General features: G+C 41.7%; 1 protein-coding gene and 1 non-coding gene across 3 annotated transcripts; both read left to right on the plus strand.

The window, feature by feature from the left end:
- On the plus strand, positions 1–26,763 carry STAMBP (STAM binding protein). Of its 2 annotated transcripts, XM_070429494.1 has the most exons (10): positions 5–492; positions 2,007–2,224; positions 11,628–11,703; positions 11,973–12,068; positions 13,222–13,585; positions 16,002–16,126; positions 17,025–17,162; positions 23,356–23,468; positions 24,297–24,396; positions 26,099–26,763. In XM_070429494.1, the coding sequence occupies exons 2-10, from the start codon at positions 2,019–2,021 to the stop codon at positions 26,153–26,155; spliced, it is 1,275 nt and encodes a 424-aa protein (XP_070285595.1). In that variant the 5' UTR covers positions 5–492; positions 2,007–2,018; the 3' UTR covers positions 26,156–26,763. The 2 variants fall into 2 exon arrangements, with proteins under 2 accessions (XP_070285596.1, XP_070285595.1); XM_070429495.1 differs by lacking the exon at positions 11,973–12,068 and having other exon boundaries at positions 1–492.
- Positions 1,225–1,335, plus strand: LOC139020209 (U6 spliceosomal RNA). Its single transcript, XR_011473224.1, has one exon. It is a non-coding gene; the product is annotated as a U6 spliceosomal RNA (small nuclear RNA).

Below are 26,763 nucleotides of genomic sequence, written 5' to 3' on the forward strand. Positions count from 1 at the left end.
GTCCACAGGGACAGGTGGGGAAGGGTCCGGGTGCCCCGGCTCTGAGCGTGGTCTGACTCAAGGGGAGCAGCCGCCGTGAGTGTGGGGCCTGGAGCCTTCGCCTCCCCCGGGGCCCACTGCCCGGCCCGCGCGTGAAGCCGCGGCCGGCTCCCTCCCCGCGCCAGGCCCGGCGTGTCGCGGCTGCTCGCACTCCAAAGACCCGAAGCCCTTGGATGATTTTGTCCCGGGTTGGCAACTTGGGCTTGAGTGCCTTCAAGGAGGAGGCCTGAGGCAGTTGTCAGGCGGTCCCTGTCCACTCCTCTCCGCTCACTCCTGCGGTTGCTTTTCTTCTCCTCCTGTCTTTCCGCCGCAGCCCTTTTCCACACCTTCCCCCATTTTCCCGCGGATGCTGAGCTCCGCTCTGGAGAGTGGCGCGGCCCTGCAGTTCCCGGCCCCACTCGCTGGCCTCAAGAGGAGGCTGCATTCGCGACTCCGAACATCCTCTCGCGAGAGGTACTGAGGCGTGACAAGCATCCTCTGGGTCCGTTAGCTTGAGGGGTCCTGGGCTGAGGGTGTCAGGAGGCAAGTTGGGAGCTTTCAGATCTGCTGGCGGCTTCTGAGCCCCTGAGAAGGCCTGTGGGAGATGGGACGCCTTGCATCCCTGGTCGCACCCACAGCGCTCGTACGATGAGCGAGGGTGTGTTAGGAAGGAAGCTGAATGGAGGAAATGTGACCTAGAGAGAGAATTGGCCAGGAGAGAATGAGCTCCGAGGAGCAGGGGTGGGAGTGGAAAGGAAACTGGAATGTGAGGATTTCTGGGCAGATGAGGATCCCGACTGAAGCCAGTGGTCTCCTTTGGGAGGGGGTAAGGTTTGAGATTGAAAAGACAAAATGGGGCCAGTTGGCACAGGGCCTTGAATTCCCAAAAGGCATTCTGCTATAGCTTGTAGTAGTATATTCTAGAGTAGACTCTAGAGCAGCTGGTTAGGATGCGCTGTAATTCAGTGTGTATCAAGTACCCCGGTTCTTTTTGGAAATGATGTAGAGTGACATCCTATTGGAAGCTGGGATCTGATTCTCACAGCGGCGGTATCTAGAAAGATTGTAGAGTTAACCACAGTTTGAGACCCAGGGAGGGAAAACGCCCAGGTTTTTTGCTTCCAAGTTAACCTCGTGCCCTTTTGTTATTCAAAGAGTGCTTAGTCTTTGAAGATAGATTTGAATAATTTCAAGACCTAAATTCTTGTGTTCGCTTCAGCAGCACATACACTAAATTGGAACGATACAGAGAAGAGAGATTTGCATGGCCCCTGCGTAAGGCTGTCCAGCAAATCCTGTGACGCGTATCACATTAAAAAAAAAAAAAAAGACCTAAATTCTTTTCCCTGAATATGAGGAATGATGTAGATTGACTGGAATAGTGGTTTGGTGAGCAAAGTTAGGCTTGTGAGCATTCATCCCCAATCCAGTTTCCCTAACTAACCTTGTGCGCAAATTTGAAAAAGCACACCACAGGGACATGTCAGTTATTCTCAGACGGAATAAAAAAAATCAGACTTGAAGCGGGTTAGCATCATGGAAATTCCCTAAGTGTACTCTGCCAGGTACCAGGGTAGATGGGAGTAGGGAGCTGGGAGGAGAAATAATGCCAAAAACATAAGGTGCTGCCCCTCCCTTTATGGTGCTGAGGACAGGGCCACTTAGTGACCGAGTCATTAGTATGAAGGGTAGAGCTGAATCCCCTGTGGCCCATTACAGTTATACTCCTTGTACCACCTAATGATGGCACAGGGACTGGGATGTGGAGTCTACCCATCTTCTCATCATTGTGATAGAGGCTTCCTTGAGGGTCTCAACCTTCTTGTGGGAATGAGACCTTATTTGATATGAGCCATAGCCTATGGTGTTTTTCTCTGAATGTCTTCATAAGGTAGAGGTGTGTGGAATAAACACACTGTGTGCTGGGTTGTGCTGGGATGATATGGGCCTTGATGTTGATGCCACCCTTTTTCTCCTTTCTGTCTCAGAGCTTCTTGGTAATGATGTGTGACCATGGAGATAGGAGCCTCGCTCCCGAAGATCGGGTGAGGGCTCTCTCCCAGATGGGTAGCTCAGTGGAGATAAATGAAGACATCCCACCCCGTCGGTACTTCCGCTCTGGAGTCGAGATGATCCGAATGGCATCCATTTACTCCGAGGAAGGCAACATTGAACATGCCTACATTCTCTATAACAAGTATATGACGTAAGACACCTCCAGTTCCTTTTTCCGGTGACTGATGCTTCACTCATCCTGCTTTTGTGCTCCTTTATTTGTTCAGAATTGCTAAAACTAGAGAACTTTATGTCATCATTAGCATTAATCATTTCTGCTGGTAGCTCCTACATATTGGCTGTCCTTGACATTCAAAGACATGAGTACTTAAAGTGTTATTATCATGACTCAGTAATTTCATGAGTAAGAGACTAATTCTTTGGCCTGTGCCTACATGGCCCAGCTGTTAGTCAAGAGAGTTGGTATTTAAACTGTACCTGTTTTGTATTGATGAATGTTTTTCCTCTCTCTATTAATCATAGGATGAATGTTGAGGTTTTGCAGAGTCAGAATTCCTCACCTCTATTTATTTTGTAGCAAATTGAGTGATTCAGGAAAAAGTTTTTTTCTTACCTTTTTTTTTTTTTTTAACTTATATGTTGCAAGTAAGTATTGACTACCTACAGTTGTGTGGCTCCCTTTAGTTGCTTAGCATCTTAGGTAGGGTAGGCAGCATAAATAAAAGAAATTCTGTGCAACTAACAAGGAATAACTCCTAAATTCCCAGTCATGATGAAATGATATGTCATTTAGGAAGGGAATAAAGTTAAAGGGTCTCATATATAATTCCTAGTCTTCTTCTTTGATAATACCAGGGCCTTTGATAATACCAGTGTATTTGTATGGCTCTTACTAGTTCATAGAGTATTTAACCTGCATTATTTCATTTGACCTTCACAGTTCTGTGTGCATTTAGTAGTGGACATTCTCCTCCCATTCTACAAATGAGGAAGCAAGCTCAGGGTTTAGGGATATGCTTTGTTCCACAGTTTGGAAAGACAAAACTCAACGTAGGTTCTGTGCCTTTTGTTTTTCCTTTTGGCAATGTTCTGTTGTTTTGGTTTTTGTTTGTTTGTTTTGTTAATCCTCACCTGAGGATGTTTTCTGAAGGGCCTTGTGAGTTCTGTTTCCTGACATAGGAAGTGCTTTGAGGGCAAGGACCATATTCATTCAACAAATATATATTGTGTATACCTACTATATACTTGGCACTGTGCTAGTACCTGGATACTTAGTAGATAAAATGGCCTCTATCCCTGTGGGTGTACCTTTTTAATTATGGGAGAAGACAATAAAGAGGTAAGCAGCCCTGACCGGTTTGGCTCAGAGGATAGAGCAGCCGTGGGCAAACTACGGCCAGCGGGCTGGATCCGGCCGTTTGAAATGAATAAAACTAAAAAAAAAAAGACCGTACCCTTTTATGTAATGATGTTTACTTTGAATTTATATTAGTTCACACAAACACTCCATCCATGCTTTTGTTCCGGCCCTCCGGTCCAGTTTAAGAACCCATTGTGGCCCTCGAGTCAAAAAGTTTGCCCACCCCTGGGATAGAGCATCGGCCTGGGGACTGAAGGGTCCCAGGTTTGATTCCAGTCAAGGGCATGTACCTTGGTTGTGGGCACATCCCCAGTAGGGGGTGTGCAGGAGGCAGCTGGTCGATGTTTCTAACTCTCTATCACTCTTGTCCTCTCTGTAAAAAATCAATAAAAATATATTTTTAAAAAAAAGAGGTAAGCAAATAACTATACAGTCACAAAATGAGGAAAATGCTATGAAAGCAACAGAGAGAGTGCTGTGACCGAGAATAAGCAATATCTAATTAAATAGGGTAGTCATGGTAAAGTCTGTCTGAGAAGATGAGATTTAAACTGAGACTTGAAGGATACAGTAGAGCTGGTCATGGTGTTTGGAGGGTAGCAAGAGAGGAAGAAGGATGGCTCCAGATGAAGTCAGAGAGGCAGGCAGGACCAGATCTTGTAGAACCTTATAGGTTTGTGTTTTATCTTGAGAGCAATAGAAAGCCATTGAAATGTTTTAAGTGAGGTTGTGACCTAATCTTATTTTTTTATTTTTATTTTTTTATATTTTAAAAATATAAATTTTGGCTGATGTGTGGTGAATGGTGGAGTATGAGAGAACACAGGGCGATTCGTCAGGAAACAAAGCCATTAAGGAGTGGGGCTGGTGGCTTGAAGGGGCATGGATTTGGTACACTGGAGGTAGAGTTCATGGGAAAGACGATGGTATGAAGATTGACCTCGGCTTTCTTCCTTTTGTAATTTAGGATGTGGTGGTCTATTTACTGAAATGGGAAGAATGGTGTTGAAAAGAGTTCAGGTCTGGGTTTTCTTTCCTTTTTTTTAAAATATGTTTTTATTGATTTTAGAGAGAGAGGGAGGGAGAGGGATATATAGAGAGAAACGTATCGGCTGCCCCCCACTGGGGATAGAGCCCGCAATCGGGCATGCACCCTGACTGGAAATCTATCCAGTGACCTCTTGGTTCCTGGGTCGACATTCAACCACTGAGTCACAACCATCCAGGCCTGGGCTTTCTTTGACATGCTAAGATGTTAAATTTGAGATGCCTGTGAGATATCCAAGTAGAGATGTCCAGTAGGAAGTTGAATATACCAGTCTAAACTCAGAGAAGTCTAAGTTGGGAATACAAATGCAGGAGTCCTCAGCACACAATTGTTCTGAAGTCATGAGAACCACTGAGATCTTCTAGCACAGATGTTGTTAATCTGGGGCCAGGAACCCCACAGGGATTCATATGTAGAACTTGGTGTCCATGAACTTGGTTGGGAAAAACTTTTCTTATTTTTACTAACCTCTAACTGAAATTTAGCATTTCCCTCAATTTTGAATATAGGCCTCAAATGACATATGCCTGTATTTGGAATTTTGTCACCAATAGAAATCAAGGTATTTTCATATCATACTATAATTTTTACTGATATCTCAAGGTAGCATTTACACTTATTACTACCTCATAATTATAGTACAGTTATTAAATCTGTGACAAGATCCTGTTTTTAATGCAATAATAATACATTAATAAATGCATTAAAAAAGCACATTAGTAAAAAAGCACACATCAGAATTTTTCATATTTTGAAAATGATATTTCAGTAGAATTGGCTTCTTTTGTAATTCTTTGTATTTATTTTTTAAATTACTTATATCTTTAAAAAGATTCTGAGGAGGAATCTGTAGGTTTCATCAGATGCCAGAAGGGCCCGTAGCACATAAAAGGATCAAGACTCCTTGATAATAAGACTATAGAATGAGAAAAGGAGCCCAGGACTGAGCCCTGAGGTTGGTTAGTGGAAGGAGGGCCAGCAAGGGAGACTTTGAAGGGAAGTTCAAGAGGCAGGAAGAAGTCCACACGAGAGTGGGACCGTGAGTCAAAAGAGGTCAGTGTCTGCAGAGAGGAGCCAGCTGGATCAGATGGGTGAGGATTTGGATTTGGTAACATGATGGTGATTTTGATAAGCAATTTCACTAGCAGGATTAAAGAAATACTTGATTAGAGTGGGTTGAATGGTGAATGGGCAGTAAGAAAGTGAGTATACTCTGTCATCAGGCTTTTTGTAAAGAACCACATAGTAAATATTTTTGGCTTTGCAGGCCATTTGATCTGTGTCACAACCTCTGTTTTGTAGTGTGAAAACAGCCATAGACAGTACATGAATGAAAGGGTATGGCTGTGTTTCAATGAAACTTTATGTATAAAAACAGATGGTAATCTGGATTTGACCCACTAGCACAGTTTGCCTAGACCTGGCATAGACAACTCTTTGTAGAAGTTTGGATAAGAAGTAAAGTGGAAAAATGAGGAAGTAATCGAAGGGGGATAAGGATTGTATAAAAATGTGGTGTGTGTTTTAAGATGGGAGATTCTAGAGCAGTGGTTCTCAGCCTTGGCTGTACATTAGAATCACCTGGGAATCTTTTTAAAATCCTGATTTCTGGGCCTCATTCTCCGGAAATTCTGTTTCTTTGTTACTAATGTTGTGGCCCCACCCCATAACAAAGAAACAGAATTTCCAGAGGATGAGGCCCAGAAATCAGGATTTTAAAAAGATTCCCAGGTGATTCTAATGTGCAGCCAAAGGTTGAGAACCACTGTTCTAGAGCATCTTTTTTGCTATGGAAAAGATCCGACCTATGGAGAATGAGAGGCTGCTGTTACAGAAAAGAGAGCATTTAATTGTAGCAATAAACTACTAAATAGGCAAGTGGGTGGTAAGATTAAGAGGACAGAGATTCTTGCCCGGCCAGTCTGGGCACATGTCCTGGTTGTGGGCTTGATCTCCAGTGTGGGGCATGCAGGAGGCAGCCGATCAATGATTCTCTCTCATTATTGATGTTTCTATCTCTTTTTCACTCTCCCTTCCTCTCTGAAATCAATACAAAAATATACTAGTATATTTTAAAATGAGTAAAAGGGGTTCTTAAGAAATTGATATTTTCTGACTTGATGTTACTTTGAGTGGCATGAATACTAGTATTAGTGTTAACAGCGAGACTGATACAGGGAGTCTGTCCCTGTATATGGTTCCCCTTACTAGTATATGATGAACTGGGACCATTTAATATGGTGAACTAGGCTTGGAGGAGAGTTGAATGAGAGAGAGGTGGCTTGTAGCAGCTCATGTACTTAAATCTGTTCGATTTGGGGTTTAATTTGGGATTTTGTTGGGTGGGCTTGACCTGGATCAATAAATGTAGCTTTATTTTTCTTACAGATATCATTAAGACCCTAATTCTGATTCTTGAAACATCAGGCCCTAAGAGTAGGAAAAATGTCCTAGCTCTATTCTCATTCTATTTTTCTACTGTGTTTTACTTGGTCTGTTTCTGTCAGTAACAATGGCTCATTTTGGCAGTTATTACAACTGAGGAGACAGGAGGGAGGGGGCAGGCATTCACGTCACCACTCCTCTGCCACCCCCACTATTGAGAGTCATTGTTCTTGTTCTAGACCTTTTGTGGATCCTTTAATTTGGGAGTTTAAAAGGTATGTTTGTTCTTTTCCTTGGAGCAGTTCAGGCATCTGAGTGATCTCAAGCACATTCCCCGCCTCAGAGGTTTTCCCTGCTGTAGGAATGCTTTGCCTTTTGCAGACCCTGGGGTAGAAGAAAGATCTTCAGCATATTAAAGCAGCACATATTTTCATGATGAGCACAGACAGTAATCCAGGCAGTGGATTCTTTCACAGCTTTTTATGGTCATTGACTAGACTACATAGAAGGGAGTTACAGAGCAATTCCTGCCTGCTCTCTGAGCCTCCTGAAACACAAACCCACTTTCTGAAAATGGTCTGTCACCTGTCCTGAAAATGGTTACTACTGGAATTGGGGTTTATAAACCAAAGAGGTCTTCATCTCTGATTATGCTCACCTTGCTGATTAACTTTTTAAGATTGGAAGAAATGAAATGAGAGTCCTTAATACATTCATGTTATATAATTTCTGCTTGACTTTTTGAATTAGTTATTTTTATACAAAATTAATATTTGTTCATGGCTAAAACTATTTTTTCAAAACATACAGCAAGGGAAATATTAAAGTGAAAAGTCTCATCTACCGGAGGGAGCTACTGTTATATACAAGAAAATGTTTATGCCCGTGCAAGCACATGGGCTCACATGTGTATCCTTGTTTCTTAAAGCATGAATGAAATCATACAATATATTTTGTTCTACATCTTGCTTTCTGAACAGTCCTATCTATCTTTCCATATCAGGACATTCTCATTCATCTCACTTTGCCTCAGGGCTATTTCTTCTGCCAGATCTCTTCATGGCTCACTCTCTTCCAGTTTTTACCTAAATGCCACCTTGCCAGTGATGCCCTTAGCTGGCCAATCTAAAAACCTTAATCCCTCCCCCCTCCCCATTACCCATTTCCCTTCTCTAGCAATGACTTTTTCTTGTACTGATTATCCACTTTTTGTTTTGTTTGTTGTTTGTTCCCCCTGTAATATACACTCTTTGGGGAGGAATTTGTGACTGTGTTGTTCACTGTCAAATCCCTAGCCTTTACAGTAATGCCTGACCCCATAGTCGATGCTCTATAACTATTTGTTGGATCAATGGATGGGTGATTATGTTATCACATTTGGGTACACCATAATTTATTAAATAATCCCGTTGATGGACATTTAGGTTTCTAGTTTTCCCTGCTTTTATGAACAATGCTATATAAAATAGTCTTATACATATACCTTTGTACTATTGTGTAGGATATATTCCTAGAAGTGGAATTGTGAGTTTAAAGGATAAGCACATTTTGAATTTTTAATAGTTGTATCCCACTCCCCCCCTTCCCTAAGAAAAAAATAGTATCAAATTATAGTCCTGCTAAGAGTGTATAAGGACACTCATTTTCCTGTACCCTTGCCTGCACTGGTTGTAATTAACCGTTAAGACTTTGCCAAGCTGAAAGATGAAATCTTAATTTCAGTTTCTTTTATGATAAAGTTGAATACAATTCCATATATTTATTCACCGTTTGTGTTTACTTTTCTCTTTATCTCTTTTCCCTGCATTGTTCTATTAGGTTGTTTTTCTTGTGTTTTTGCCAATGATTCTCTCTTTGTTTTGGTATATATCCTCTTTCTAGGCTGTAACCAGATCTAACCCCAGAGAACAGTATACATCTGGGCCACAGCTCTTCTATGCCTTGAACATTTCTAGCTGTGGTGCTAATATCTTCATCTCTTCTTCTTGTTCTTATCTTTTATTTGTTTATTAGTAAAAACAGTCAGTCATATGAGCACATAGTAGATGTTAGCTATATGTTAGGCACTGTGCTCAGCTCTTTATTTTTGTTATCTCTTTAAGCATCACAGCAATCCTATCAGGTGGTACTATTTTTCTCCATTTCTATTATATATATACACATATATACATATACATACACACACACACACACATATATATATATATATAGAGAGAGAGAGAGAGAGAGAGAGAGGGAGAGAGAGAGAGGAGAGAGAGAGAGACTGAGGGATAGTGAGATTAGGTAATTTGTCTGAGGTCACAGTAAATGGCCACACCAGGATTGAACCTGGGCAGGATGGCTCCAGAGCCTGTCCTCTGAACCACTAAGCTCTTTTTCCTCTAGTATGGAAAAAGGGGTTATGTTGCCCAGTTTTTTGTTTTTTTAAAATATACTTTTTTTTTTTTTTTTTTTACAGAGGGGAAGGGAGAGGGATAGAGAGTTAGAAACATCCATAATAGAGAAACATGGATCAGCTGCCTCTTGCACACCCCTTACTGGGGATGTGCCTGCAACCAAGGTACATGCCCTTGACCGGAATTGAACCTGGGACCCTTGAGTCCACAGGCCAATGCTTTATCCACTGAGCCAAACCAGTCAGGGCCCAGTTTTTGTTTTTAAGAGTCCCTTCTGCCCATATGTCCCCATTCAGAAAATGGACAACAGTTGAAACAAGAGAAAGGTTTTCGTGTATAGGTCGGAAACTTTTATCCTTACTTATAAACTAGATTCTATTACTCCCACTCTTGTCTCATCCACCCTATTTCCCCTGCCCCCTACTTTGATTTATGTATATATATTATGTATAAGTTATGTGTATACTTCCTATATTTCTTCAGATTTTTATAAGTGGAATAAATAGATACAGATATACATATATATAATTGTCCCTTTCTTACAAGAAAGCATACTATATACACTTTTTATTTACCCTTTGACTTTTTCATTCAGCTCATCCAGAAGTTTAAGTCCATTCTATTCATCAGATTTTTATTGAGTGCCTCTTTATACAAGGCACTGTACTGGTGTTGGAGGAATACACAAGGAGGCATGAGACAGAAATCTCTTGGCCTCGGGGACTTTACAGTCTCTTCTTTCAGGTTGAGAGCATAAGTGAACAAAAAGTGAGGTGTTTATATGACATGGTACATCCTGGCTGATTTAGCTTCAATACAACGCACATTCAGCCTGCTGAGGTGGTGAACATGAACCTGGGCTTTAGGGTCTTGGTGAGAGAGTTACTGAATTGGAAGTCTCTTGAACATAAGAACTGTGTCTTATTCATCTGACTATCCTTTGAGGACTTTATGATTGAACAAATAAATCTACTTGTTTTAGATTTCAAGGCAGCTGTTTTATATCTTTTTCATGAACCCACAGGGAAGATTTTTAAAGTCATTTTGATTTGAGTGTTTATCGCAGCATGAGAGGTCTTGGATTGAAAGGAGGGGGCTCTATAGAGAGTTTGTTTTAATGGTGAGGAGAGTAGGGGTTGTCGTCTTTTCCCCCTACTGAGGGTCCCTCCTCTGTTTTTCTCCTGTCAATGGGCAGAAAATGGAAGACTCAGTTAATCCCAACTATAGCGGAGTATAGCTGTGAGCAAGCTACCCTCAACTTATTTGTTTTGGGTCTTGCCTTGTATTTATTATGACTTAATTCTATTAAAAGATCCCGTTGGCCCCAGCTGGTGTTCTAAGCGGTTAGAGTGTCGGCCTTTGCACTGAAGGGTTGTGGGTTCAGTTCTCAGTCAAGGCCACGTACCTGGGTTGCAGGTTTGATCTCCAGCCCTGGTTGGGCATGTACAGGAGGCAGCCAATCCATGTGTCTCTCTCACATAAATGTTTCTCTCTCTCTCTGAAAAAAATAATAAATGGAAAAATATCCTCGGGTAAGGAGTAACAAAAAAATGTTTAGAAACACCCCTTTGTTCAGAACCCCTCCAACAGGAACCATGTGGAGGCAGTGTGGTGTAGCAGTTAAAAGAGTAGATTCTAGAGCTGACACTGAAATTCTGAATTCGCCACTTTGGGCTCTGATAAGATACGAGATTTCCATTTTTTTTTTTTTTCAGTGTCTCCAAGTAGACATCCTAAATGTTAGAGGTCTGTGAATTGAGTCCATTTATTTTTCCACTGAGCTTCACAGCCAAGGACAAGAACTAAAAGAGAAAATGTAGCACTTAGGTTTCTCTGAGCACTTTTCATCAGAGATCATAGTGTATGTCATACATATAACATGAACATATTATATACAGGTATTGTCTAAGCTTCTCAGTGTTTATATGATGCAAGAAATATTCCTTGAAGGAGCATGAATCCCAAAGGAAAACAAGCCAAAGTTAAAGGTCACATGGGGCTACGAGTAGAAATAGAACATGGGTTTTCCTTTAGCTTCCTGCCCTTGGCTGCTAAACTCTTCTCTGGAGAATTATTTGTGACTGAGGTATTTTCCTTTGGAAGCCTGAATGACTTCCAACAAGAAAAGAATGTCTTTGGCAATGTATTTTTGGGCAGAGGATAGGCTCCCCCCACTCCCCGCCCCCATGTTTTTGTTGTGGGAGTCTGGTGCTTGCTGGGACCTGATTTGGGAGAAAAGAGAAACACTCTGTTGCTCTTTATAGGCTGGAGGTGGGTGGGGAAACATGGCCTCGTCTGCACATCTGGACCCTGTCATGCAGTGGCTGCAGGAAAGAGAGGTGCATTGCTTCAGAGTCTTTTGGACATTTCTTTGTATCCTAACCGTGCTGATCTGTTTCCTTAGGCTCTTTATTGAGAAACTACCAAAACATCGAGATTACAAATCGGCTGTCATTCCTGAAAAGAAAGACACGTTAAAGGTGGGTCTTCATTTTCATTGTCACCCATCCAAAAGCTTTGCAGTGGCACACACTAACTTCAGGGTAAAGTAGTAGTGGCTGCACCTGAGCATCAAATCCTGCAATAGGAGATGAGGCCATTTCACCAGATCAGTGTGAAATAGCAGGTATAGTACCATAGGGAGTATTTCAAATTGTTTTTGGAAATATTGTTGCTACTGCCAATTTGACTTTTCTATTTAATTAGCTTGGACTTATTCTAATTTTCAGTATTTTTGTGTATCTGTCAGAAATTAAATGAGATTGCATTTCCCAGAGCAGAACAGCTGAAGGCAGAGCTGTTGAAACGATATACCAAAGAATACACAGAATATAATGAAGAAAAAGTGAGTATATAATAACAAAAAAGGAAATTAATTTTTCTTCTTAGGCTGTGCCCTGTGGTACTTTACTATTTTTGGCAAGTACCAGAACTCAGAAAAGTAGAATGCAAGTATTTAAGCTGAGTACTCTAACACAGATTTAGCCTGCCTGTCCACCTTTTTCCAAGCCATTTTCAAATCACTCCTGTTAGGAAGAGTCAGTTCACGCATGCGGAGGAGCTCCCAGGGCGCCCTCAGTGGTCTGTGTCAGATGCGAGTGCACCCTGCAGGCACTTCCACATTATGTTGCAGCGCTCTGCTGAGCTCTGTTCTGGACTCTGATGGGGAAAACCAGCAGAGAGGCGAACAGTTATGAGGCATATATTTCTTTATTTTTTAATCCTCACTGGAGGATATTTTTTTCATTGACTGACTTTTTAAAAGAGACTAGAAGGGAGAAGGGAGGGAGGGAGGGAGAGAGAGAGAAACATCTATTAGTTGCCTTCCACATGAGCCCCAACCTGGGCTGGGGATCAAACCTGCAACCCAGGTACATACCCTTGACTGGGAATCCAACCTGCAACCCTTTGGTACATGGGCCAACACTCTAACCACTGCTCAGTGATTTCACTGGCTAGGACTGTGAGGCATATATTTCTAAGGCACTGAGTGAGTGAAAACCTTAATGGAGGAGATTAGTACTTAATATTTCTTGTTCATTAAAAATGTCATTCTGTGTTGAACTGATCACCAGAACATTTCAGAGCTTTCATTTTGGGTTAAAAATTCAATAGAAACCCCAACATAGCAGGTTTAAGTTTGGATTTGGTTCTATTTTATAGCCTTACTTGGGATATAGAATGTATGCATGGCACAGTTAAAGAATAAAACTGTATGTGATACCAGCTATGAAATGCAGACAATAAGTTGCATCAAGATTTCAGTAAAGAAAATACATTAATTAGAGTCATTGGGAAGGGTATTGAGAGTAATGGGACATTAACTGTCCTTGAAGAATAGGTATATGGTGGCTAGATAGACGGGAGTGGGTGACTTCCATGTGTGTAGATGTACTGAGGAAGCATGAATCCTGTGTTGGGAAATCAGGCCAGAGCAGAAGCACATTTTTGGAAGTCCCCCTGCTGAATAGCCTTGTCCTCCTATTCTTTCTTTGTAGAAGAAGGAAGCAGAAGAGTCTGCCCGGAACCGGGCCATCCAGCAGGAGATGGAAAAGGAAAGACAGAGGGTAGCACAACAGAAGAAGCAACAGTTGGAACAGGAACAGTTCCATGCCTTTGAGGAGATGATCCGGAACCAAGAACTAGAAAAAGAGCGACTAAAAATTGTACAGGAGTTTGGGAAGGTGGACCCTGGCCTAGGCGGCCCACTGGTGCCTGACTTGGAGAAGCCCTCCCTAGATGTGTCCCCCATGGCACCTGTTGCAGCCACACAGCCTTCAGACTGTAATACAGCTGTGAAGCCTGCCAGGCCACCTGTGGTGGACAGGTCCTTGAAACCTGGAACATTGCACAGCTCAGAAAGTGAGTCCTTTTGCTCATGTCCTCTTTCATCGCTGCTGCAGCTAAACAGTGTGTCATTCTGGGGGATTCTGCCTAAGATGACCTCCAGTATCCCACTCATTAGGCTGTGGTCACAGCTCCCATTTGATCAGTATTGCTAGACTGCATCCTGTCACACTGGCTGTATTATGAAAGTGGCCTTTTCTTAAGCCATATAATTTACCTGGATCATGATCAGTTTTCTGAAGAAATAATAATATCCTTGAAAGTCCCACCCTCAGCTTTAAAGGGTGATACAGAGATTTGAAATGTTCAATGAACTAGAGACTACTATTGGCCCTTTGTAAAGGACTCTTGAAATTTATTTTGCTGGTTTGTAGTGTGACAGCTGACTTTAAAGGGGGCCACTACTGAATTGTACTTCACCTGAAAACATTCCTGATCCTAAAGGAACTTAGTCAAGGTGAATATTGTATATAGTAGGTGATAATGCAGTCCAGCCATAAACACCATTAATAGTCTTTCCTCCTCTCACCAGTGATGGACTATCTGAGAAAGTAACAATAGCTTCAAATTGATAAGTATACCTTAATTATTAGAATAGATCGTTTTGGGTAGGAATATGCTTTCAAGTAGTCTTTTAAGGAAGTCTGCTTTGCAGAAGATCCACTTAAAAGGACGATGTATGAGTGGGCCAGGGGTGCTAGACTCTGAAGCCTGGCCTTTAGGGTTTCCCCCCACATACTCCACAGACTTATCTCTCACTACTGTTCCTTCATGCATATTCTATACTTTGGTCAAATTGGACTCTCATATTCCCATAACAGTCCTTGGACTATCTTATCCAAAGAGGTTTGTTAACATTTGCCCTGAACCTAAAATCTCTTTTCTTTCTCTCTGTCTTCCCTGATTTTTTTAACGTTTTCCCAGATCTTCTTCTCTTCAATAAAATTGATTCTGTTCTTAAAACTCCCAGAGCTCTTATTATCTGTAAAGGTCATTACCTGGTAGTATAGTCATTAGTCAGTAACTAGGCTTTAACTTCTTGCCGGCTTAGGGCTTGAGTATTACTCCTTTCTGTGTTCCCTGTGGGCTGAGCACAGAGTCTGTTTGGTAAGTGATTATTGAATTGAAAGGACGGTGCCAAACCTTAATTCAGAATCCTCAGATACCGGCATCAGACTGCCACGTGACTGCTTGGCTCCTGGTCTGACATTGTAACCTCTCCTGCGGTCCAGATCTTGCTTTTAAGTGTGCAGAAGCAGAACATCCTTTTTCACTTTTTTTTTTTTTTTAATGAAAATGTGACTGTGAAAGATACCCCCTGATTTTAGCTTTTTGGCTCTCTCATGGGTTTCTCCCTGGTGTTCAGGGACTGGGTCCATGCTTGGCATTCTGAACCAGGCTTATAAGCTGCTTTGTTTGCGCATGCCTTTTATGAGGACCAGAAGGATTTTTTTGTTTTATCATTTTCGCTTTCTTCTAAATTATTAAATTCAGAAGTAAGTAATTGCCCATATTACTTTCTGTTATCTAGAATATATCCTGGTGTGTTTCTTTGAAAGGCATACCCTTTGATATTTTTATCTTAAATAAAAGAGATAATTAAAATAAAAGTAAAAATTTAATTGAACAAGGAGGTTATTTTTTATTCCTTTGTATTAGATGGTGACAGAATTCCTGAATAGCTCAGAAACTTTTAAAAAATACATATTTTTATTGATTTCAGAGAAGAAGGGAGAGGGAGAAAGAGAAACATCAATGATGAGAAAGAATCACCAATCGGCTGCCTCCTGCACGCCCCCCACCAGGGATCAAACCTGCAACCCGACCAGAATCAAACCTGGGACCCCCTAGTTTGCAGGCTGACGCTCCATCCACTGAGCCAAACCGGCCAGGGCAGAAGAAACTTATTTTAAGTAGTAGTTTACCCTTGTCTTAACTTGAATGATTGAAGTCTCTCTCTTTTTCTTTTTAAAAAAATATCTCTTTATTGATTTTTGGAGAGAGAGGAAGGGAGAGAGATAGAGAAATAGAAACATCGATGAGAGAAGAACATCATTGATCAGCTGCCTCCTGCACGCCCCCGACTGAGGATGGAGCCTGCACCTGGGCATGTACCCTGACTGGGAATCGAACCAGCGACCTCTTGGTTCCTGGGTTGATGCTCAACTGCTGAGCCACACCAGTTGGGCTGAAGCCTCTTTTTTTTTCTTGAAATCTTGTACTCCCAATAGCTATGGTCAGAGGTTGGAAAAGAGACTTTATAACCCTCTTTCTTCTGCCTTTTAGGATGAGATTCCCTCTCACTGCCTGAAGTTGGGGGCAAAGGGGACGTGGCAGTGATAGGACATTGCTCTCCCAGGGTTGCCAACTCTGAGTGTGCTTGGGAAGTCTCTGCCCATGGTCTCAGATATTTCCCTTTTCTCCATTACAGCTCCTACAATTGATGGGCTGCGCCACATGGTGGTTCCCGGGAGGCTCTGCCCACAGTTCCTCCAACTAGCCGGTGCCAACACTGCACGGGGAGTAGAGACATGTGGAATTCTCTGTGGAAAACTGGTAAAAACAAATGCTTTTCTGAGCTGAAACTGTTTCCCCCCCCCTTGGCCTCCTGTGGCTCTGAGAGAAGATAAACAGGGTCGGTTACTCTTTGTACCAATCCCTTTGCCCAAGGAACCATGGACAGCAGCGTAATGCAATGTCACTTTGAATTTGGTGACCATATCTGATTGATTTTCAGAGTCCCTTGAATTTAACTGATTATTTTAATGCCAGTAGTAAGAAATACCTACTTCTACACTGGGTAGGAAGAGCCAGTCATTATCTGTATACCATTTTTCAAGCACTGCTTTATGGTAGGACCTGGGGGTATGAAATACATATGACACGTAACATGTGTCCACAGAAAGAACCCAAGCACTTTGGCAAGGTGGGAGATGCACACCAAAGGTAAGTAGCATGCTGAATAGTGTGTACAATGCAAGCACTAAGAACTTTGAAGAAGGAAAGAACATTGAATGGAGGCACTTACAGAACCCATTACTCGCTGCTGAATGAATAAATATGAATAAATGAATGAAGTGGAATAGACTTGGACTGAGCCTTAAAGGATGAGAAGGACTTAGAGAAACAGTGATAGGGAAACTCCTTAAGACATGAGCAAAGGAAGAGAAAAGGTACTATATGCGGAGCTTCCCGAGAACCACCAGTAGACCCATTTCACTTCAGAGGAAATCCCCATGGGGCTGTGGGCATCTGTGACTTGGCAGAGCGCCCCCAAGGGAATGCACATGAGCAGCCAAGGTTGGAACCACAAGGTGGGGGACTCAGGGAGCAAGGTGTAGACTGGGGTGGGATGGGCCTTCACTTATATAGATGTTGAACTTTCCACTGCTGTGACCGAGTGGGGTTGCATAAGTTCCTGGGAATCAGGATGGGCTGTTTTCTTCATTGACAGATGAGGAATGAATTTACCATCACCCACGTTCTCATCCCCAAGCAAAGTGCTGGGTCCGATTATTGCAACACGGAGAACGAAGAAGAGCTTTTCCTCATACAGGATCAGCAAGGCCTCATCACACTGGGCTGGATTCATGTAAGCAATGCCGAGCTCTCGGGTCAGTCCCTTCTCTCACGATGTTGTAAACACACTGCCAGTTTTCTTCTTAAAGCAAAGTGAATCGAATTCAGATTATTTAGATGATTGTGTCTCCCTCCCTTGGATGCACACTCGACTTCCCTAGCATACTTGACTGCTTGTGCTCCAGTATTGATTTCTGGGAACTACTTAGGGCTTTAAAATTTTTAAATTAATTATCATTATTTTTTTTTTTAAATAAAACTGAACTTGTTTTCTTAATGTCCCAGATTCCTTGTGAGTGTGAATGGTGATGGGATGCTGGCCTAGAATATAAGTGGACATGGGCTATGCCTACTTCATACATAGTCTATCTGTTCCTAAAAGTATAGAGCTCAAAATATTTTAAATGAGCCAAGGAAGTTAATTCAGATGTTTCATTTGGTTTTTCTTAAAGCAGCCTATATCTTTTTGTAAACCAGAAGGGCCACCAATATAGGTGATTTTTAAGTGTCTGCATATCTTATGTAATCTTTTGGTAATATTCAGGTAAAATATAATTCTAAAAATTATTTCTTAATTTTTCTTTCTTTTCCTTTTCAATTCCTCACTCTCAGACCAGGCTGCTTTTCATGTTGCATGCCAGGGTTACATATGAACAAGTCAGCTCACTTCAGGATTTGGGGAGATGGCTCATACTTGTATGTTAGAATTTGGGAAATACTCACCTGGGAGGCAGTCCCATGTGCCTCTGTCCTTTATTCAGTTTAAGTACATAAATATTTGCCTTCCATTGTGTATCCCTATTGGATAGAAAACTTGTTTCTTATCTGCCAGGGGTTATAGATTTAAGTAAGATATGATTCTGGTTTCATGAAGGAAATTAGACACATAGACAAGTTATAACTCTTCACATGAGGCGGAATGGGCCAAGTGCCTTGAGGAGCAAAGAGAGCCCTGTGGAATTCAGAGGAGGGAGGGACCACTTGGTATGATTTACTAGAATTTTGACAAGATGGGCCAAGGGAGAGTTCTGTATGTAAGGGAAGGCATTGGAATAGGCAGACGGTGCCTGGAGCATTGAGTGTCGAGTTTGCTGGAGTTTATGGTTCATGCCAGGAAATGGTGGTAGATAAGCTTTAACGTGATACATTGGGTAGACAAGCAGAATAGTTCTTTTTAGTAAGAAGAGACTCTTAAAGGTTTTTTTTTTTCTGTATTTGTGATTCTTTCTTCTTTTATTAACATAGTTGACATATAATTTTATATTCATTTCAGGTGTACAGTATGAATTTACATCTTGAGTAGAGCAAACCATACTTCAGAAAAATTAAAACAAAAGCAGTTTTAAGATAAGTTGAGGCAGAGAGATTATTTAAGAGATTCATGTGGTGATGAAATCTAATTATGAGAGCTAGGATGATAGCATTGTGCTTGGGTAGGAGGAGATGAATGTAGGATTTCAGAGGATGTGGGGAATGAGTAAGAGGATGATGAGTAAAGGTCAGTGATGACTTAGAGATTTGGAGCCTGACTCGTGGGAGTGGCAGTGATCATCTCATAAGCAGAAACCGGGCTCCAGGAGGAGAACTTACTTTGGAAGTGGGATGAATGGTGTTCAGTCTGAGCATGGTGAATGGAAGGTACTAGTGAGACATTAAATCGGTGGAGATAGTTATCAGGCTGTTGGAAATGTGGCTGGGGCTTGGGAGCAAGGCCAAGGCAGAAATATCTGGGAACCTCTGCATAGAGCTGATCTTGGAAGCCTAGGAACTGGAGGAGAGGGGGAGCAAGAAAAGATTCGCTGGAAGCCTTGGGGACAGGCTACCTAGAGGGACAGAGGAAGTAAGCAGTAATGAAGCAAAGAGATGTCAGAGAAAGATGAGTGTAGTGCTAAAGCACAGAAACCAAAGGAGGAGGAACATTTTAAGAAGAAACTTCAGGTCCAGCCTGCATGGCTCAGTGGTTGACCTATGAACCAGAAGGTCACAGTTAGATTCCTGGTCAGGGCACAGGCCCAAGTTTTGGGCTGGATCCCCAATGTGGGGCATGCAAGAGGCAACCAATTAATGATTCTCATCATTGATGTTTCTCTCTCCCTCTCCCTTCCTCTCTGAAATCAATAAAAATATATTTAAAAAAACAACAACACAGAAAAGAAGAAATTTCAGGATGTTAACTATGTCACATGCTGCAGAGAGCTCTAGAATGATGAAGACCTGGATGAGCCTGTTGGATTTGGGGAAGTCACTGGTGACCTCAATTTAATGGGTTTTAGGCAGCAGTGGGAGTAGGTTATAAAGGCTGAAGAAGTAATGGGAATGGAGGTTATGCTGATAGTGAAATGCACACCACATTTTTGAAGAGCCTAGTCCTAAAGGAGAGGAAAGAGAGGGGATTCCCAGTGGCTTCAGGAGTGGCCAGGTCGAGAGAAGATTTGCTTGATTTATAGTTTAGTATGAAGGACTTGAATATGAGTTTTGGTTTGATTTTGTTTTTTTTAAACCTTTACATTTGAAATATAATATATATAAGAAAGTACATAAACTAAATTATGAACCATTTAGCAAACATCTATGTACACAAACTACAAGAAATAGAACATTGTTCAAGAAATAGAGCCTGGCCGGCGTAGCTCAGCAGTTAAGCATCGACCCATGAGCCAGAAGGTCAGGGTTCGATTCCTGGTCGGGACACATGCCTGGGTTTTCGGGCTAGATCCCCAGAAGGGGGCATGCAAGAGGCAGCCAATTGATGATTCTTATCATTGATGTTTCTCGCTCTCCCTCTCTCTGAAATCAATAATTTTTTTTTTTTTTAAAGAAATAGAACATTGCCAGAAGCATGCTCCCACCCCCCACACCCTGTCTCCTGCCCAGTCACACTTCCTCACTTGCCTGACTTTTTTGGAAATCTTTGTCTTTCTTTATAGTTTTACCACCTAAATGTGTATTCATAATGAGATATTTAGTTTTGCCTGGTTTTGAACTTTATATAAATAGAATTATTCTAGCATAATATATATTCTTTTGTGTCTGGCTTCTTTTGCTCAACATTTTTAAGGTTTGTTTCCATTCTTGTCTGTTAGTTGTCTGATTGTGTTTTTAACACCAGTGAGCCAGTGTAGGAGATTTTAGAGGGCAGGAAAGACAGGAAAGGAGCAAATCAAAACTATGGATGTAGGAAAGTACCAAATCAAAGCTAAACAAAGGACATTCATCTTCATACGGGGGAGAAAACACTCATTCCTCTGAGACAGAATTGAAGGCAGAGAGAAAGAAACAGATTTTAAACAAATTCTCAGCCAAAGATATGTTTTTTTTTTTAAATAAATTGATTTTTAGAAAGAGAAACATCGATGTGAGAGAGAAACATCAGTCAGTTGCCTGACCAAGGATTTAACCCGAAACCTAAGTATGTGCCCTGATTAGGAATCAATCCTGCAACCTTTTGGCATATTGGGCAGTGCTCCAACCAACTGAGCCACCTGGCCAGGGCAGAGAAAATTTTGAGGTTATATTTGCAGGGGTTGAGGAAAGTCGGTTTAGGTGATCTTGATTTCAACAAGATTGGAGTCTAGACTCACCACCCAGTGAGAAGAGATGGGGGTTTAAGAAGTGGAGGAGATGGGAGAAAGTCTGGAGTAATTACTGTTTAGGACTTCAGGAAGAACTTAACGGCAAATGAACAAAAAGATTTCTAATATCAGTGAGGGCCCAGGTAGGAACAAATTTAGATCCTAAATTGATAGCATTTCCCCATGATATTTCTGTCCCATCCCTTCCTAACTTGGGATTAAAAGTAAACAAAAGCAGACCATAAGTGTGCTCAGATCTTACAGTTGGCAAGAGGAAAATGCAAAAGATCCAACCTGCAACTCCGGTACGTACGTGCCCTTGACCAGGAATGGAATGCTCTAACCACTGAACACACCAGCCAGGGCAACACAAGGTTTTTATTTAGTTTAACAACAGAAAATGCCAGCAACAAACCAGTTCTCTGTATGGTCATGTATTGATCACCAGCTATTGTGGAACCCCAAGCCCAATATTCAAGGCTCTCCTTCTCCTGGTCTCGGACTGACTTTGCTAGCAGTGCTCTCCTGTGGCTGCTCTGCTCCCACCCAGGCGCCCAGGCTGCCCTCAGTATCCACTCCCCTTGCTCATTTCTGTTCCTTTGCTATATTGAAACTCAATTGTGAAGGGAAGGAGAGAGAGAGAAGGCATAGTAGTTAGAGGGAAACAATGGCTCAAGGCAAGGTTTTTTGTTTTGTTTTGTTTTAATCCTCACTCAAGGATATTTTTTCCATTGCTTTCCATTGGAAGGGAGAGGAAGGGAGGGAGAGAGAGGGAGAAACGTCATTGTGAGAAAGACACACATCAATTGGTTGTTTCCCACATGAGCCCCAACTGGGGGTGGGGATCCAACCTGCAACCCAGGTACATACCTGCCCTTGACCAGGAATGGAATGCTCTAACTACTGAGAACACCAGCCAGGGCAAGGCAAGGTTTTTTTATTTAGTTTAACAATTATTTATTGAGCCCCTGATATGTGTCTCTATATTGTCTCTCTAGTTAACCCAGCTTTAGAATGGAGGTCTGGATCGGCCTGTGTAGGCCTCATTCGTTCCCAGTTAGAATTCCTGGCTCTGAGAAGATTTGACTTTGGGTGGTGGGCACGTGATGCAATGTACAGATCTTGTAACATATAAACCCATACCTGAAACCTACGTGTTCATATTGACCAATGTTACCCCAATAAATTTAATTTAAAAAAAAAAGAATTTCTGGCTCTAACCATGGGATAAAATGTGTTGGTACAGGCCATTTGTCAGCAGTCTAAAGGATCATATTATTATCAGGTAGAAACTGTTTTTCCCTTGTCGTCACCAAAATCCATACCCGCCCTGTGAAGATCTGTGTGTAATTTCCTGTCAGCATCCAGCTAACACATTTCTGTCCTGCAGACCTCTTCCACAGTGTTCTGTGGAGTGGTGCTTCTCAGACAAGGTGGCACAGAGAATCATTTAATGAGCTGCTATTTTTTTATTATTTATTTATTTTTAATCCTCACCTGAGAATATTTTTTCCGTTTTTTTTTTTTTTTTTGGAGAGAGTGGGAGGGAGGAGGAGTGGGGGGAGAGAGAAATACCGATATGAGACACATCGATTAGTTGCCTCCCGCTCGCACCCAACTAGGGCTAGGGATTGAACCAGCAATCCTTTGGTCCATAGGCTAGCACTCTAACCACTGAGAAAACCAGCCAGGGCTAATGAGCTTTTTAAAAAAAGAGAAGTTTTTCTCAGGATGGATGTTTCTAGGGGTGGAGCACAGGGGCCTGTGCTTTCGACAAGCTCCTCAGGAACTTCATTTTTTGCACAGCGGGTTTGAAAACACTGGTCAAATATACTTACTGATTTTCTGTGCTTTTCTGTTAGTGAAGGTTGGTGGACTTTTTGAGTCATACTGTGTCTTTCTTTTTCTATTCTTGTTATCTAAAATCACACCCCCTCAAAGGTGAACATATATCATTACATGGTTGTTCATTTGTGTACAAAGAATGTGCTTAATTAAACAAATAATTGAGAACAAATGAGATAAACTGAATGTACATTTAGATGGGGTTCTAACCTCACATTTCAATATCGTGGTCCTTTTTTGAAACAAGACAGATTCCTTTGTGTGACTTACCTGCTCACTGAAATCCCAGTCACCCCTGCCTCTGTATCCTTGGAGGGTAGGCTTTATCACTGGACAGCCTTTGCCCCTTTGCCTTTAGAGCCCCAGACTCATGTTTGACCTTTTAACACCTCTGTCAGGAAGAAGAATCACTCATCTAACTGGTTAAGTCCTTGACTTCTACCATGTTGAAGTATTGTTGGGCAGCTGTTCCATCTATTCCAGGACGGATGACTCTCGCTGTGCAGAGAGAGCCTGTGAGGAGTTAAATAAGTCTTGATGGTCAATTAGAAATTATGAGTCTCTTCACATACTCACGTTAAACAACAGTTGTTTACACTGCTGGAAAAGAAATTCATTACTTATCATGAACTTCAGGTGTACCCCTCATGGCTGCAATGGCTTTGAACTTGAGAAGGAGACTGTGGCCACTAGCTGCTGAGAACTATTTGACTCTTCCTTCCTGAATGGGCCAGGGTTAGCCGTGAATTCTCATTGAGGGCGTCTCTGACTTTTTTTTTCTCTTCTCAGACTCATCCCACACAGACTGCCTTCCTCTCCAGTGTTGACCTGCACACTCACTGCTCCTATCAGTTGATGTTGCCGGAGTCAATAGCCATTGTTTGCTCCCCTAAATTCCAGGAGTAAGTATCTAGGACATGGGGGGGGGGGGGCATTACAAGGAGGCAGTGGGGGGAAGCCTCAGAGGAAAGGATCTCTATCCCTAAGACCTTGTTCTCTATAAAATATATAGATTGTGGTACTAATTGGCTGTTCTAAGAGGCTTCCTTTTAAGCCCCATATCCTGATAAACCTGGTACACTTGTTTGAAAAGATATCCAAGCTTAGGTGCTTTTCTTTTCTTTTCTTTTTAATATATTTTTATTGATTTCAGAGAAGAAGGCGGGGGGGGGGGGGGAGGGAGAGAGAGAGAGAGAGAGAGATCAATGAAGAGAGAGAATCATTGATGAGCTGCCTCCTGCATGCCCCCTAGTGAGGATGGAGTCTGCAACCCAGGCATGTGCCCTTGACCAAAATCAAACCTGGGACCCTTCAGTCCACAGGCTGACGCTCTATCCACTGAGCCAAACCAGCTAGGGCTAGGCCAGCTAGGGCTAGGTGCTTTTCTAAGAAAAGGACATAAGAAATTTGAAGTGTTTGACTTGAAGCAATAGGAATTTTAAGAGATTTTATGTCAGATTAGAGAATTTCAAAATCAAACATTATCTCAATGTTAACTTCTTTTTCATTCTAAACCCTGTTATTTACTGTGAATTCCCCTAGCAAACGAGTGTGGTGGCAGTGATGATTCATTCTCTAACTGATTCATTCACCAGAGAAGAGTCTTACCAGCCAGTATACTTCTGAGGTGGTCTCAAAATGAGCTCTGCCCTGCTGTGTGTGTGTGTGCGTGTGTTAGGGATTGGGGGGCCACATTTGCTTGATTCTGGGTCTGCTTTTTCTTTTTCCAGAACTGGATTCTTTAAACTAACTGACCATGGACTAGAGGAGATTTCTTCCTGCCGCCAGAAAGGATTTCATCCACACAGCAAGGATCCACCACTCTTCTGTGTATGTATCTATGTAGAAGGATTCGAGGCTGTGCCTCAAGCAGAGAAGACAGTCAGAGCTGATGAGGTGCATTGCCTTTCTGACCCACATAGAAGATTAGCCTTATCACCTACCTTCCCAAATCTTCCTAATACGTGGGAGGCAGCGTGGATGGAAACAGATTGGAGTCTTAGCTCTGCTACTTAAGAACCATGTGTCTTTGATCAGGCTCCTTAACCTTCTTGCGCCTCAGCTTTCTACCTGTAAATGGGGATGATAATAATAATCCCTACTTTATAGAGTTATTGAGAGGGTTAAATGAGATAATATGCAGAAAATACCTAGTGCAGTAAGCTGGCTTATTAACTGTTAGTTTTTTTCTTTATCAATATCAGTTGCTAAGCCTATCTATATATATAAAAGCCTAAGCAACCGTCGAGCGTTCGACCATCTGACTGGTAGCTATGATGCACCATGACCACCAGGGGGCAGATGCTCAATGCACCCGGAATCAGAGAGGAGGGAGCCCAATTCCGGGGTGTGTCACCCAAGAACTGCCCTCTCGCAATCTGGGACCCCTCGGGGGATGCCAGTTTTGGCCTGATCCCTGCAGGCCAGGCCAAGGGACCTCACCTGTGCATGAATCCGTGCACCGTGCCTCTAGTACTTCAATAAAAGATTTGAAATCATAGGAAAAAAACCATTTACAATAAGTAAAGTATATTTGATTCTGGAATTTTACTTAGAGAATAGGGACTTTATGATCTTCTTAGGAAGTTTTTTCCCTAAGTTGAATTCTGTGAATAAAAAGTTTCAGTTGCTGATAAGTTCAGTGTGTTGCCGTATGCCCCTCTACTGTGATAGTGTCACTCCACTCCATGCTGGGCATGGAGTGTTATTTCTTTAGGGTTCACTGGAAAGTGACCAATCTGGAAAAGAGAGTTGGAACATTGTCATGTAAAGGGAACTGGGGGTGTTGAGAAGAGAAACTCCAGGGAGAATCTGAGAACTGGCTTTACTGTTAGAAGAACTGTTGTATAAAAAGATATTGGGTGTATTTCTTATGACTCAGAACTAAAACTTAGATCTCATGGAATGACAGTTTTCAGCTGAGAATGAGAACAACTTTCTGACAGATCTGTTAAGAAAAAAATAGCTTAGTCTGTGGAATTGTGCACCTGAAACCTGTATGATTTTGTTAACCAGTATCACCCCAATAAATTCAGTAAAAAGGAAAAAAATATTAGGTTAAAAATCCTTAAAGTATAGGTTAGAAAAACAGGTTAGTCCACCTTGGAAAGTAATAAATGTCTAGGGGCCAGGATGTTAAAACAATCCCCCAAAATGTCCAGGTTTTCAGTTATAAAGACCCCTTTTGCATGCCAACAGAGAGCATTCCCCATGTGCGAGGAGGAGTGCTTTATTTTCTGATTGACATAGTGACCCAAAAAACAGCAATGAAGTCAGCAATTCTTTTAGGTAAACATATACCTTTTGAATGACTCTAGAGTATAGATACATTTGAAAAATAAACGAGGATAGATAGGCCCACGTTGGAAGTAATGATTCCTAGACCCTTTACTGAAACTGCCAGTTAGGTAGCAATCTGGATTCCAAGCTGGGAACCACTAGCCAGAATGAGCATTATTAAGTAAGAAACTTTAAAAAAAATGACTTCAGAATGTTCCAGGACTTCCCCTTTCTTTCTTTTTCTCTGTTACAGAGCTGCAGCCATGTGACTGTTGTGGACAGAGCAGTGACCATCACAGACCTGCGATGAGATTTGACCCAAACACCTGTCAGGAACTATAAAATCACATCAGTGTACTGTAGCCCCTTAATTTAAACTTTCCATAAAGTTCTGGGGGCTTTTTTAGGCAGAATAGAAAGTGAGTATCACCTGGGAGAGAACTCTTTCTATTTCTGATTTGAAAAGAAATATTTGAATATATATTTTTAGGCAAGTCTGGAAAATAGCACAATCATGCTAAAGCAACTTTTCAGTCTGCCTGTAACTAAGAAATTAACTTAAAAGAAGGGTATAATGAACACTAATATACTCTTTGTTCTAGATTCCCCAATTGTTAACATTTTTTTTTTCTTTCAGCTCTCCTAATTTCTCTGCCAACTTGTTTATTGTTTACCTTTGGACTAATTAAGGGCATCTTTGCAGAAATTTGGAAGCCATTCAGAAAATCTTTGGGTTTTTGTGTGGTTTATGGAAATGTTAATAAAGTTTATTATGAGAGCCAGGGACAGCTCACTATGTCTGACCAGATGGTGAGCTTGACAACCCTGAAGGATGATTTTGTTGGGAACTACTAATATGTTATTTAACAAATATTTCAGGATATTTTTTCCTCTACAATAAAAAGCAATTAACTTATT

The sequence above is a fragment of the Myotis yumanensis genome, unplaced genomic scaffold (assembly GCF_028538775.1).
Source record: "Myotis yumanensis isolate MYYU_CA2020_CCGP unplaced genomic scaffold, mMyoYum1.0.hap1 SCAF_11, whole genome shotgun sequence".
Classification (NCBI taxonomy): Eukaryota; Metazoa; Chordata; class Mammalia; order Chiroptera; family Vespertilionidae; genus Myotis; species Myotis yumanensis.

Coding starts and splice junctions, on each gene's coding strand:
- STAMBP (XM_070429494.1), top strand. CDS start 2,019: ATGATGTGTGACCATGGAGATAGGAGCCTCGCTCCCGAAGATCGGGTG. Junction 13,586..16,001: donor AACATTGCACAGCTCAGAAA/GTGAGTCCTTTT, acceptor TCTCCATTACAG/CTCCTACAATTGATGGGCTG. Junction 23,469..24,296: donor TGCTCCCCTAAATTCCAGGA/GTAAGTATCTAG, acceptor TTCTTTTTCCAG/AACTGGATTCTTTAAACTAA.